The sequence below is a fragment of the Neocloeon triangulifer genome, unplaced genomic scaffold (assembly GCF_031216515.1).
Source record: "Neocloeon triangulifer isolate White Clay Creek 2 clone unplaced genomic scaffold, ASM3121651v1 ptg000008l, whole genome shotgun sequence".
NCBI classification, from domain to species: domain Eukaryota; kingdom Metazoa; phylum Arthropoda; class Insecta; order Ephemeroptera; family Baetidae; genus Neocloeon; species Neocloeon triangulifer.
Genome location: NW_026775550.1, coordinates 572,139 through 585,639, shown reverse-complemented (window position 1 = coordinate 585,639; position 13,501 = coordinate 572,139). Strand labels below are relative to the sequence as shown.

At 34.6% G+C, this 13,501-nt stretch overlaps 1 protein-coding gene across 1 annotated transcript; it reads right to left on the bottom strand.

The window, feature by feature from the left end:
* Nucleotides 1-12,093: 12,093 nt before the first annotated feature.
* LOC132194906 (protein lin-32-like) lies at nucleotides 12,094-13,024 on the bottom strand. Its single transcript, XM_059616498.1, has one exon. The coding sequence runs from the start codon at nucleotides 13,022-13,024 to the stop codon at nucleotides 12,395-12,397; it is 630 nt and encodes a 209-aa protein (XP_059472481.1). The 3' UTR covers nucleotides 12,094-12,394.
* Between the last annotated feature and the right edge of the window lie 477 nt (nucleotides 13,025-13,501).

Here is a 13,501-nt window from a genome sequence, read left to right as displayed (position 1 = left end):
AACAATTTTTACATTTAATAAATTATTGAATATAAATAAACTACTGGTAAATTTTTGAATATAATTAAAAAATAATTATTAATTTTGTATTATTAATTTGGCTAAATTATTTATTTTCTATACTCATGTCGTTGCAACATTTGATTATTTTTCATCGTTGATTATTTGATAAAAAATTTTAATTTTTTTTTTTTACAAAATATTGCACAATGCTCATTGCTAATATTATGATAAATGAAATTTATAAATTTAAAATCTTGCAGTAAAAAGTTTTTATTGAAATATTCACAGAAACGACAGTTTTAGTATATAATAGTTTTTATAAAATTCTCCCTTTGTATTTATAAAGTGGCACAAAGCCATTAACCTGGTTGATCATCTTTGCCCTTTTCCGTTGGCTGAATGGTCTTCAGAATGAATGAACTCTCCCTTAAGTCTCGTTATTTTGTTTTGTCTCGCATTTCCGCACGCATATAAAAGACCGTCGCAAATTTGACCTGAATTATAAGCGTCGCGCACCTCTTGTTTGTTATTCCCCATTGTTGAAATAAGGAGCAAACACCTTTTGGGTGAAAATAGGTCAGGTTGAAAAGAGCACGGTGCTCTACCTTCGTCTTCTCCCTTTTTGTTCCAAAATCGGATTTTGCACGCTCGCAGGCAGGTTATCAATAAAAGAGCATCGGGCAGATTGAGCTCTCATTCTCGATCCAATTTGTGGCAGGAAGAGGAGCAAATCAATTTTTTTTACTAATCAATCGCAATGAACGTGCGTCAGCAAACACGTAACGGTTTCCCGTTTTGGAACGATGATCGGAAAAAAACTGAGAACGCTATTTCAGTACTATTGAAACTTGTTTTAACAAAATGATTTAATAATGAAATTACAATAAAATTCATTAAATTTTCTGTAGAAATTAGATGAAGCTCCAAATTATGGAAATCTGATAAAATTTACAAAAATTATTAAAAAAAAAATAATGCTTTCAATAAAATACTGTTTTTAATTGCACTCAAATATAATTAATATATTATGCTTAATTTATGTTTCTAAAAAGTGAAGCGACACTGTGGGTTAATTAAATATTTATAATTGAAAGTTTTGCAAAATTACAATAAAATCATAAATAGGTGAGAGAAGAAATTTTCATGAAATTAGACAAAATGCAACACTGGCAACAGGCAACAGCGCACATAGAATGCGTCAAGTGGGATAAAAATAAGAAAAATAAAGCACCAAGTTGGTCATAGATTTCATTACATAATGGAAATGTGTGATGTGTGCAGAAAGAAGAGGAGGGAGGGGGGATCAGTTGTTATTGTGTGCATCTCACTACCAGTTGGTTTTGTTTTTGTTGACAGTGAGTGACGAACGTATGAGTTTATGGCATATATTTCCAATTAAAAAATTGCGGAAAAAATGTCTTCTTCAAGACCTTCAGGATGCTGGTATGCAGTTCTAAAGGGTATTATTTATATTTTATCAAATTCAGTGCATGATAATAGACTATTAACACAAAACAAACACTATAAACACACAAGATCATCAAGAGCTTCTATTTTCTACTTAAAATTTGATAATTAGGCTAATTTTCTTATCTCATATCAATTTAATCATTGTCAATTGTATTCGAATTTTATCGTAGATCCAATTTAGAATGATGAGAATGTTGCATTTGTTTATTATTAGATTGACGGAAATTATTGACATATTGTTTAGTAAATCTTTGCACTTATTTGATTGGAGAAATTTATTCATCTGAAATATTATAGACAACAATAGACAATAAACTCAATTTTTGCAGATCCCCTTGGCCTCGACTTTGGCAAAAAGAAGTCCTGTTGTAAGTACAAAATTTTTTATTTTTGTATTTTTCTAGTAATTAATATTTTTGATTGAGTTGAATTCAAGTTATATTAATTTATACAAAAAGTGATCATAATTCACCTCCAATAATTTGATCCATAGACCAAATTGACCTTCTTTTTTATTATATTTTAATTAATTTCTAAAATCAGGAGTTTGAAGCTCGCAACCTTATTTTTTATTAACTTCTCACGCGTATATCGACCATATCGACCCTTTTTCGGACGAAAATGATTAAAATTCAATCGGTCAGTGGCGCCTGAAATAATCAGTGAGGTATGATTACGGTCGGCGTTGCGAAAGATTGATGCGAGGGCATTTCGAGAAAAAAGCAAACAACCCCTGGCCGGAGAAGCGAATTTTAAAGTAAATCGAGTGTGGCCCGTGCCAGCCGAAAACGAGAGAGAGGCGCGCGTGTAATTTATATATATTTTTCGGTAAACGGAGGCGTGTCCGGCACGACAGAAATGAGAATGTGTTAGTATGGGTTGGGACTGACCACCTGTAATATATAACAAGAGAGCTGCCCTTCCTCATTATGTTGGGCATTAAGTTTATTAAAACACACACTCACAAGCAACCCACTCATCGAAGGCTTGTAACAACTTAATCAACTCGAACGTGATCCCAATGAAGATGGATCGCCGGCGAGTTTTATTAGTTTTTATTTACCTCCTTCTCAAGAGAGAACCAGTCAATTTGTGCCGGAAGAATAAAAGCTCAAAATAACAATGGAGAGGCGCTTGTGATTGTTATATTTCGGCGCCAAAATATTAAAAAAATGATGTGGATACTTTTAAGAAAAAAAAATGAAGTCAATTTGCTGAGGTTTTGTTTTAAATCAGAAACTTACGAGAAATTATAAAATTTAAGTCAAAAGTAATAAATTTCAACATACAAATTTAATATTAGAAATGGTAATTTTTATATAGAAAATAATTTGAATGTAGGATTAAATTCATATTATTTGTTCTTTATCATAATAAATTTCAGAGAACGTTCATATATAAAAAAAACTTGACACGAAATTAATGCATTAAATTTCAAAAAAGTGATTAAACCATAATTATATAAAATGAAACACATTTCGAAAATGATAAGATGATTAAAAAAAATTATTGATTCACTTTAAATTAAATTTCACTCTCAAGATTGAGAGTTCATTAAAGTTTTATGCCCGGCGTTGAATAAATGAAAAAAAAGGATCTGCTGCTCTATTTCAGGCATTAACATTTTTTGAATTATTATTATTATTTTTTTTTAATTTTAAATTCTTATAAAATTATTTAAAAAAAAAATTATGCAGTTGGATTTCCAAACATTTTTAAAAAGATATGATTTTTCCATTTTGGCGTCTCTTATTTTTTAATTAGACTACCATTTCTGTATGAAACCCAACTCAACTCTTGAGCCTTTATCTCCTTCCCACAATCCATTCATCGATATTGTGTGGGTGCGTGTCTGCCATAAATTGATTTCACCTAATTGGAAGAAAAAAAACCAACAAAAGGAACTATCGTTAATTACAAATTAATACAGATTTACTTTAGTAAATGAGATAGCGCCGGACTAGAGACGCACGCCGCTAGATAATGCAAGAGAGAAAAAAAATTAATAGGTGAGAATGTATATCTGCAAGGATGATGGGCAGGCATACTTCGTCTCGTCCATATAATTCCACACATTATCTCTCCACACACTGCAATAACAAAATTTCTTAATCACAAGCTGCAGTCGTGCGCGTGATTTTTGATAGAAGGGTCAGTTATTTAAACAAGAGATTTGTAATTAAGTTAATCATTGGCGAGGGCACATAGAGCGAGCAGGAATCTTGATCTGGGTCCTTTTTCTGGAATGAAAAGTGACGCCTCGATCTCTTTTGTGCGAGAAATGCATACCTGGCAGCAGCGGCGGCGCGCGAACACGAGCGCCTTTGAGGTGAGATGGATTTCTCCGCTGATGACCCAAACACAATTTTTCCTCTACCTGCCAAATATCTACCCCATGTAATCTTCGCTTCTTTCTTCTTCAATCACAAGGAAGAGAGACTAACAATAACCCTCGGAAATTGCAATGCTCGGACGTTTTAATTCCATGGTCAAGAAATATTTCTTGTAAAAAAAGCCATAACAATTTAAGACCCTTGTACAATTGTTAATTTATGGAAAAAAATATATTTAAAATTAAAATTCTGTACTTTTTTAATCAAATTGAATTAAAGAGACAAGAGGAACTATTTTGTAGAAATAAACTGAATAAACTCCTAATTATTTTCATCAAAATTAGCTGTGAGATTGACAGATTTTTTCTGTACCAATTTTAAGATATTTATCCAGATTTATGAAATTTTAAAATCATTTAATTTTCCCTGAAAGATATAAAATTATATCAATGAAGAGTCAAAGCTATTGCTATTGTACATTAAAAAACTTTATTAAGCCTGCATTGAATTAAAATTGAAAATTATATTTATCATATTATAATATTGTATTATATTGTTATATTTATAATTTTGGAATAATTTTAAAATAATTTCACATTACTATATAATATTATATATTATTTATCTAATTTTAACAATTTTATAATTTTTATTACCTTTTTTTAATTTTGATGAAATTATTAAAATTCAAAAACGATCATACCTAATTCTATCCTTAATTAATAGACTAAATGTAAACCTTCCTAAGTGGATTTTTAGACGTGGTAGTAGTAATATTATCAAAGTGCGTAAATTAATTTTTTTAACATAAATATTTACTTTATTTAATTGAAACCCTTTGTTATTCTTATCGATTAAAAATGGGGGATTTGCAAATTTCACGCAGTAAATAATCAAGATTATTCGTTGTAACTTCTAATTGTAAATTGTAATTAATTTTCACAAATGAAATATGAATTCAAATAGTTCACATTTATCGCACTGAATTAAACGCTGATGTCAGGCGAGTTGTCCACGATCCACGGGACATAGTTGGTGACATCGGTGTAGAGAGCGTAGGGGTAGCATGTGGTAGGGGTAGGGGTGCCGTAGAACATCTTTCGCACGCGTTGCACGCTGACGACGCCGCGCAAAAAGTGTCTGCCCTCTTTCGCAACGACGAATCCGCCACCGACGTCTTTTTCACACACACTCGTTTCTGAATGAAATTTTCAATCAAAATGCGTTTCTTGCGAATAAACAAGGTAAAAATAAAACTCACGGTTCGCCAGAGGAGAGGCGCAGAAGGTTTCTCCGGGACGCACGTTGGTCGCGACAAACGCTTTGGCCTTTTGAAAGCACTCGCCGTAAAAAGTCACCCTCAGTTCAGTCTGGTGCAGGGTTTCGTTGCTCCAACCAATTACCTAAAAATTAAAATTCCAGTGTTAAAAAATAAAAAAATTGAAAATTCAACTAAATTAAAAGAAAATAAAAATGTTTATTAATTGATTTACATTGAAATATTTTTAATTTCAGCCAATACGACGTCACCACATTGAATACAGAGAAAATCGGCTTAAAATAAATCGTTTTGAAATTAATTTCTTCCACAATGCTCAATTACAATACAATTAAAAAAACGGCTTTGCCACAGGCAACCAATTACGTCGTTGAAAGTCCTAAAAAATCTAAATTCGCCTTAAAAAATTAACATCACAACATAAATATTTAAGAAAATCGCGACAGAAGTAATATATTAGTCATTTAGGCACATCTATATATTCCCACCCCAATCCTATTGGCCCTTTCACCCTTCTTGAATTTAAAAACCATCTTTCGTTCACTTTATTATTATTTATTATTATTTAGCATAATTACACACCAACTGCCAGTCAATTTAATCGCCGTTGCTGTTAAAATGCACTTAATTTAAACTGTTATAATTTATATCATGGAATTTAAATTAATTAAGTTTTACTTTTCCTGTATTATTGACGATTTTTTTCAGGTGGTAGTCGTCATTCCACAGACAGATCGGCTGCACGTGGGCGGTCGGGGTTTTGGCCAAAATAATCAGGGCGATGTCATTTTTCCAGTCGTCGTCTTCGTAACCAGGATGCACCACAAGTTCAGTGGCCTGTGTTCAAATTAATTGGTAAAAATTGAAGTTCTATATTGGGGAAAAGTGATTTCATAATCACACTTTCAGAATTAGTGTAGATTTTTTAGAGATGACTTTGCCATTTAAATTAATTGGTAGAATTTGAAATTAAAAATACAAATGTGGTCTCACCTTGATTGTTTGTGGCGCTTCCTCGCCCACCTTAAGTGAGTCTTGAAGGCCTAGAGTCACTCTGACCTGATCTGCAGGCACGGCCTTTCCATCTTTATTGATCAAACAATGGGCAGCTGGTGTGAGAATTGGGATTTTAGATTTTATTCACGAATAAAGGAAAAGATACCAGTGACAAGGACCCTGTTGGAAATCAAGGTGGCGCCGCAAACGGTGAATCCAGAGACGGTCAAAGTGGCGTGCCAAGGGTGTTTTGTCGCCTCCTGAGTTTTACCACAATTTGGAAAACTCTGATTTGAGCCGAAATCTATATGGAGACAGGTTTTAAAATTTTTCACCAACGCAATGATTTAAAAAAATAAAAACCAATTCTGCTCTTGGGTTCTGGGACTGGCGGCAGCACAGCGTGTTTGGCCAGCGCGGCTAATTGTGCCGTTTTCGGCAGCAGGTCGAGCCCCGCAACGTGGAAACCCTTTTCGAGGGTCTTTGCCAAAACCGCCCTTAAATAGAATCGATTGTCTTTTTCGATCATCATGTAATCCATTGCAGTCGCTGCGGAGAGAAAGTTTTTTCCTTTAGAAACGGAATTAGGACTTTAATTTGCATTCACAGTCAATTGCTGGAAAGCAAATGGAATTCTCGTACAAGTCGCACTTCCATTTCTCGATTTTTTCAATGGCGCAACTTGTGGTTTTCTCAAAGTTGGTTCTCAAAAGTTTTCCCTGTCAGGCATATATATATATATATTTTTCAGACTATTTTGAAAGCCATTAGGTTGATTTTTACCGAGGAAAACCAGTTGGCGTAGAAAGTTTGCGACGGGTCATCCAGGTTGTCTTGGTTCCACAAGCAGATTGGCTTCCACCAGTTTGAAATACTAACACTTTCGATCGACCACACCGTCAAATTGTACTCGTAAGTTGGCCCAAACTTGAGTGCCACCCTCACAACACTCTCCACCTTGTTCAAATTAACGAATATTATCATGATTTAGAAGATCACAAATCTTGGACAAAAATGCTCTCTCAAATACAAAACATCGTTCCTCATCACCGGAAAACTGAAGCATATTTTTATTTCAACTGCTAAACTGCTTCATTTTTAATTTTTAATGTATCCGGATTTTTGATAATTATGGAAACATTTGGCCTAATTTATACTCAGTAAATAATTTTAGTTTGCGCACCTCTGGTCTTTGCAGAGTCTGGTCAAGAAAGCATGAGTTTGCAATGTGTCTGTTGTGGCACGGGTGTTTGTAAATGGAAACGGTCTCATCCTTCAAGAAATCTTCATAAACTCCGTCACATTGATCTGATTATAATGAATGTAATTAATAATTTTTGAAAGACAAAATTATCGTCTTTAAACCTCCGAATGAGAAGATCTTTTCATCAGACATGACCAAGCCGCGGCAGTGGCGGTCGGAACCCTTGACCCTGAGGATGAGCGACCAAGGAGGAATTCCTCCATTATTCTCACGTTCAATCCACACTCCGCAATCCTCAAAACTTAAATTCTCCTCGCCGTGACGAAAAACTAAAATTTTATAATTATGAAGAAGCCCACATAGTAATTAATAGGTTTAATAGGTATGTTGAATAAAAAAAATAATAATTATATATTTGTTTGTAATTCATCTTTTTTCAAATAATTTTCATTTATGTGAAAATATTAAATAAATTTGGTACTTTTTTTAAAAATAATATTTAATTCAGATAATGTGTTATAAACCAAAAATAATGTCCCAATATTCATGAAAATCAATAATTTATCTCTTTTTGTGATGAAAATTGAGCCATCATTTCTCTTCCGAAAAAATTAAACTTTATTATAAAGATAAGCGAATTGGTTTGCTTGGATGGAATTTTGCTAGCGCATCAATTAAGTCGTTAAAATAAAAAGTAAGTTGCATTATAAAAAAATTGCAAAATTCTCAAAACAAAAATACTTGGGGCAGGCGTCACTGTTGGTTTCCTGTTTTTCAAGCACTCGGCCGCGTTCACCTAATGCATTATCAAAATTATATATAAAATTTTATAGAAAAAACTCACTATTTCTGTCTCGGAGACAACCTGAAGTAGAACAGGGCTCAAGTTGAGGCAGAGAAGGACGAGCGCCCAAATGCATTGAGCACTGAATTCCTTCATCTTTTTGCTGAAAGTGCAGAGCAGTTCGGGACGAGCAAGCTAATTTATATGAGTGGCTCGGCGATTGACATTATTTGACCCAAAAGATCTATTTTCGTAAACATTTACTCCCCAGAGCGGGTCAAATTGGTCAAATCTGTACGAAAAGATTAGAGCAGAATTTCCAAAGTTCGCGCCAATCATCTAAAAATAGCTCATTTATCTCATTTGGGTCTGCTGTTATTTTATTAAACTGATCAATTTCTGAAAAATAAACTCTATTCTGCATGATATTGAAAGATTTACGCATAGTGTGTTGCAAATTGAAAAACCCCTGCAAGCTGTGCAACATCTTTATAGAAATTTCTTTTTTAGAATATTTATATTTTTTTATATTTACTTAATTAGTGATTCTGTACCGCAAGTATAATTTGAAATAAAAAATTGTTCTTTCTTGGCCACAGTTTGATGGAACAGATATCGCAATCATTAGTTGAACTGTAAAAAAAAAACATATAAAAATTAAAAATTATTAATATTAATTATGGACCGAAAGAACAATTTTGGAATTAAAAAGTAATTATAAAAAGCCTCTAAAAATCATATTAAAAGATAAAAACAAAACAAAAAATAAATTAATGTAATTAACATAAATCAACAGATTTTCAATGTTCCCATCAATATTTAAAATAAAAATACGGATGTATTGCATCTTAAAGGATCGAGTTATACTATAAGTCCTATAAGTGTGTTAGTGAGAAAAACAATAAGACTCGTAAGCATATAAAATATTCAATTTTTTATTATTGTAAATAAAATAATAAATATTATTATTATAATATTATATTTCTATATATTTGATTAGTTATTTTGAGAAGAAATTGTTTTATAAAATTTTAAGGGATGAGATTTTTCTTTTAAATCCCTTCTAGAAAATAATTTTCTCACGACTGCTTTTTGTGTGAGGGAGTGGTTTTGTGACCTGCTGCGTTTTGAAGGCAGTCGCGAGCAGGTCACCTTCTCTCCGGAGCGGAAACTCATCTCAATCATATCATTTCTGTGTGCTACCTGAGCAGCGCCGCGGAGGAAGTGCCTCTCCTCTCTTAACCTTTATAGGGTTTTCTTCCTAACTTGTACAAAAGTCAAACAGGAAAGCTTGACAAAAAACAAAACGCTGATGACTACTTAAACACCCGGGCGTTTTTTTGCCCAAAATTTTTAATGCGAGCATATTAAGAAAAGGAAGGAAGCAATTTTTAATGAATATTCAACGCTCTCGCAGGGCCCTGCCTTAAAATCCTTCACATTTTTTCCAACTAAAAGTAATGAGTTTCTTAAATTACAAAATTCAATATCGCTGAAAATTTGGCCCGATCGAGTTTTGTTGAAAATTAATACGGGCGAATTATTATTGGCACACACAGCGCGCTAAATGCCCTTAAATGAGCCGTTTTACGAGAGCAGGCCCCAGAGGATTAAGTTCTTCTTACCTATCTAAGCAATGCGTTATATTTTTACATATAAACTCAATACCTGGCTGGCGAATATATCTTTAAAAACTGCCGTGCCACTCTAGCGCTGTGGATTGAATTTCTTTTTTGTTGGCAGACCGACCGACCGGGCCAGAGTGTTTGGTTTCAAGAAAAAGGAGTTTGTTTTGGTGCCGAGATGAGAAGGAGTTTTAGGGCTTTATCTGCTCCTCGGTACATGCAAATTTAATGGTGTGCGGCCGCCCGCTTGTTGCTTATTAAACGCAAAAGCCACAATTTGGTTAAGTGATACACCAAAATAAACCGTAAAAGGAAATAAATTAAATACTTTTAAAATTATCTACGGACTTTGAGAATAATAAATAATAACATTATAAGTACGTGGTGAAAAATTCTCTGTTAAAATATGAATACTTTGATTCTCAAATTTTATTACCAGCTAAAGCCGTGAACAAGTAAGTTGATTGAATATTTTCTCAGCAGATTGTTTTCACAAATTATTTTATAAATAATATAAAATTATGAATCTTTGGAATTCATTTTGTTTGGATTTGCTCTAAAATCCTGCACATTTTAAATTATTTAACTTAATTTTTTATAAAATTTTGAAAACAATGAACTTAGAGTACAAATAAAAAATTATCACACAAATGTAAAAGCGAAAATGCGGATGCAAAATCACCTTGTATCACTTGTTTGAATACAGTAAAAATCAAATTTATCTGTTTATATAAGTTTTTCGGAAAAATTGAAAAGCAAACTTCTTGTAATTTCATTTTTTAGTTTGCCTTTGCTACACATATTTCAAAAACAGTAATAAGCAGAGTAAAAAATATACATATAAATTCTAAAATAATCCATGAATATTTAAATTGCCTCTAACTGGCCCAAAAATGTAACAAAATCATAGTTTTTGTTTTGATGGTTAAGTCCAAAATATTACTTTTATTATAAAATATAATAGTATTTAAAATCTGAAATTAGGCAAAAATTTTGATGATCCACGTTTCCAGAACTCATTTTAAGTCCATGAATAAGAAAATATAAAATTTTTCAGGCCTTTCTTGTTTTAATTTAAGGATTTTTATAAGTAATTTTGTTCGTGAGCAGTGTAATAAAAAAAATTTAAATTATATAATTGATAAAATAGCAAATCAAAAATTTTCTCTTTGTAAATAATTTTTTTCCATATTTTTATTTTGATCTTCTTTTGAATTTTGTGTGTCAAAAACTACTGGCCTGAAAATAATTGACCTCTGCTTTTTTTATTTAATTTTTGAAAGTCGAGCTTCCGTAGAAAAGGCAGGAGGAACCGTCGAGTTTTGGCCAATTTCACGGCCGACCGCCGAGGGGCGAATGGATGTTATAGAATGCTACACTTCTTCTGACGAGTTCGCGTGATGCGCCGTTTTGGCCGACACCTGATATTAACCCCGGTGCTTCACATTTCACCTTTTTTCCAGTATATTTTATTCTCCAGCTCCAATATTCAGCCTCCCTCGGATGAGCATTCTTATTAACCTTTCCAGCCGTTCTCGCGGCGCGTCGAAATTAAAAAATAAAAAGAGAGGACCCCACGTATCACTCTGTCTGGCCCTTTTCGACTATCACGTCAATAATTATCATCAGCAGCTATCGTATTAAAAGAGAAGGTGCCAGACAAATTTGTGCTCAAATAAACGTTTAATTCTTTTCATGCACAACTTCTTGAGGCGTAATTGCGCATGTAATTGCAGCACACTTTGCATGCATGACTCTCTTAAGAGGCCTTTTGCTAAATTATTGTGTTTAAATTCCAACATTGCACATCATTGGAAAAGAGGCTCTTTGTGAATCTTATCAAGAACAAGTGATCTTTGGCTCCGATGCAAAATTCGCCGCTTTTTACACCACAGCAAATTTTTTGAATGGCGATTTTTCAAAAGTATTGTTGACTAAGTGACGTGGGCAACGGTACATGCACGTACTTGTCACTCAATAACTTTATACGTACGGTTCTTAAAATCTGCCCAGAGGTAAATCTTTTATTATTGCACGGGTTTTTACATTGGTAATTACTTGATATTTGAAAAGTGTTTGAATTTTTCGCCACTCATCTTGTATAGAGGTGCGGTTTTATTTTATTTATTTTATCTTTTTTATAGAAATCTTTCTGTATGCGCAGTTAATAAAAAAAGAAATTTTTTCCATTCTACTCAATTTAATTGAAGCATTTAAAAAAAGAATTAAATAAGCAATTTTATTCTAGATATTTTCTTTGGTCATTTCTTGCATAGTCGGTCTTAATTTGTTCTGTAAGGAGTTCTTATTTTTGGTAATTGAAAAAGAGGTGAATTTTTAAATAATTTTCTTTTTATTTTCGTCGATTTTTCGTTCATCTTAAACAATAATGGCAGGAAAGCACTGAGCAAGGACTTAAAATCTCTGAGTATCATTTTACATACATTATAAAAATTGTACAATTTTTATTTACATCACTTTTGACTTATTTATGGCACATTATTATACAACATACATCAAGTTTATTGCCAAACGCACAGCAGCAGCATTTGATCATTCAGGCAAAACCACTCATTCAAATCACTCTCATACAAAATTACATTTTCTATCAAAACTTATCGAATTAATCTTATATATCACTCGACGTATACAAATAAATAAAAGAGCAATTAGTTCAGTCTGTTTTTGAGAATCGGTCACTCACTGAGTCAAATCGTACAGGGCGTTGATGTAGCTCTGGGCCATCTGCAGGGTCTCGTACTTGGAGAGTTGCCGGTCGTTGCCCAGCGACGGCAGGACCGTCCGGAGTCGGTCGAACGCGTTGTTCAAGTTCAGCATTCGGCGCCGTTCGCGGGCGTTGGCGGCCAACCTGCGCTTCTTCATCACCACCGGACTGACGGCTTTGGAGGAGCGGCGCTTACCCTTGGAGGACGAGGACTTGTCGTCGTCCTCCAGGTCGTCCTCGTCGTCAAAGTCCTCCAGGTCGTCCTCGTCTTCGCCGATGGGCAGCTCTTGGCTGAAAACGCGCGGCTGCTCCATCATCACGGCGGGTTGCGGATTGTGGACCCTGGGGTCCTTCAGGGTGGACATCGGGGGCAGCAGGGGCGTGTACTGCACCTTTTTCGACAGTTCGAAGTCCTCGCTGAGGGGGCTGACGGAGCGGTAGCTGGCCGGACTGGGCGTGTGGCAACCGTCGGAAAAGGTGTCCAGCACCATCTTGGGCCGCGGCGTCTCCACCGAGTTGACCGAGTTGGGCGGCGACGGCGGGTAGAAGTGCTGGAGGTGTTGCTCGTCAGGGTACGCGTACAGGTAGCGGAGCATGTCGGCCATGGTGCATACGTGATGTGTTCAGGTCGAGCTTCGCAGCCGGTGTGAGGAGCCGCGGCCGCCGCATGCCCACTTATTTCCCGCAACACGCGTGTCCCCCCCGCCGATGGGGGAGGCGACTCGGGTCACGTGACCCACCCTGGGCGGCAGGCAGGCAGGTCCGACCTGGCGTGTGCGCTGCCGCTCCAGTTGTGGTGGTGGATCAAGGGAATTATTGTTTTGCTTTTAAAATTATAATAGGTTCAATTCAATTCATTTATTCTCTCGCAACAAGTCAAACAGAAATGGAAAATCACATTGGGAGAGAAGGTTGTTAAAATTTTCCATGATTTCATTTGACTTTGGCGAGAAATCCGCTGCAACGGACTTCGATAGCTTATTTTGCGCACAAAAATAAAATGCAGTATATAAAACCCGTTCACTCAAAATTGAAATAAATTTAAATTTAAGTCGTGTGACAATTGCAAGTAAAAAAGGAAC

Bases quoted from the DNA above. Each gene is read 5' to 3' on its own strand.
- LOC132194906 (XM_059616498.1), bottom strand. From the start codon at position 13,024: ATGGCCGACATGCTCCGCTACCTGTACGCGTACCCTGACGAGCAACAC.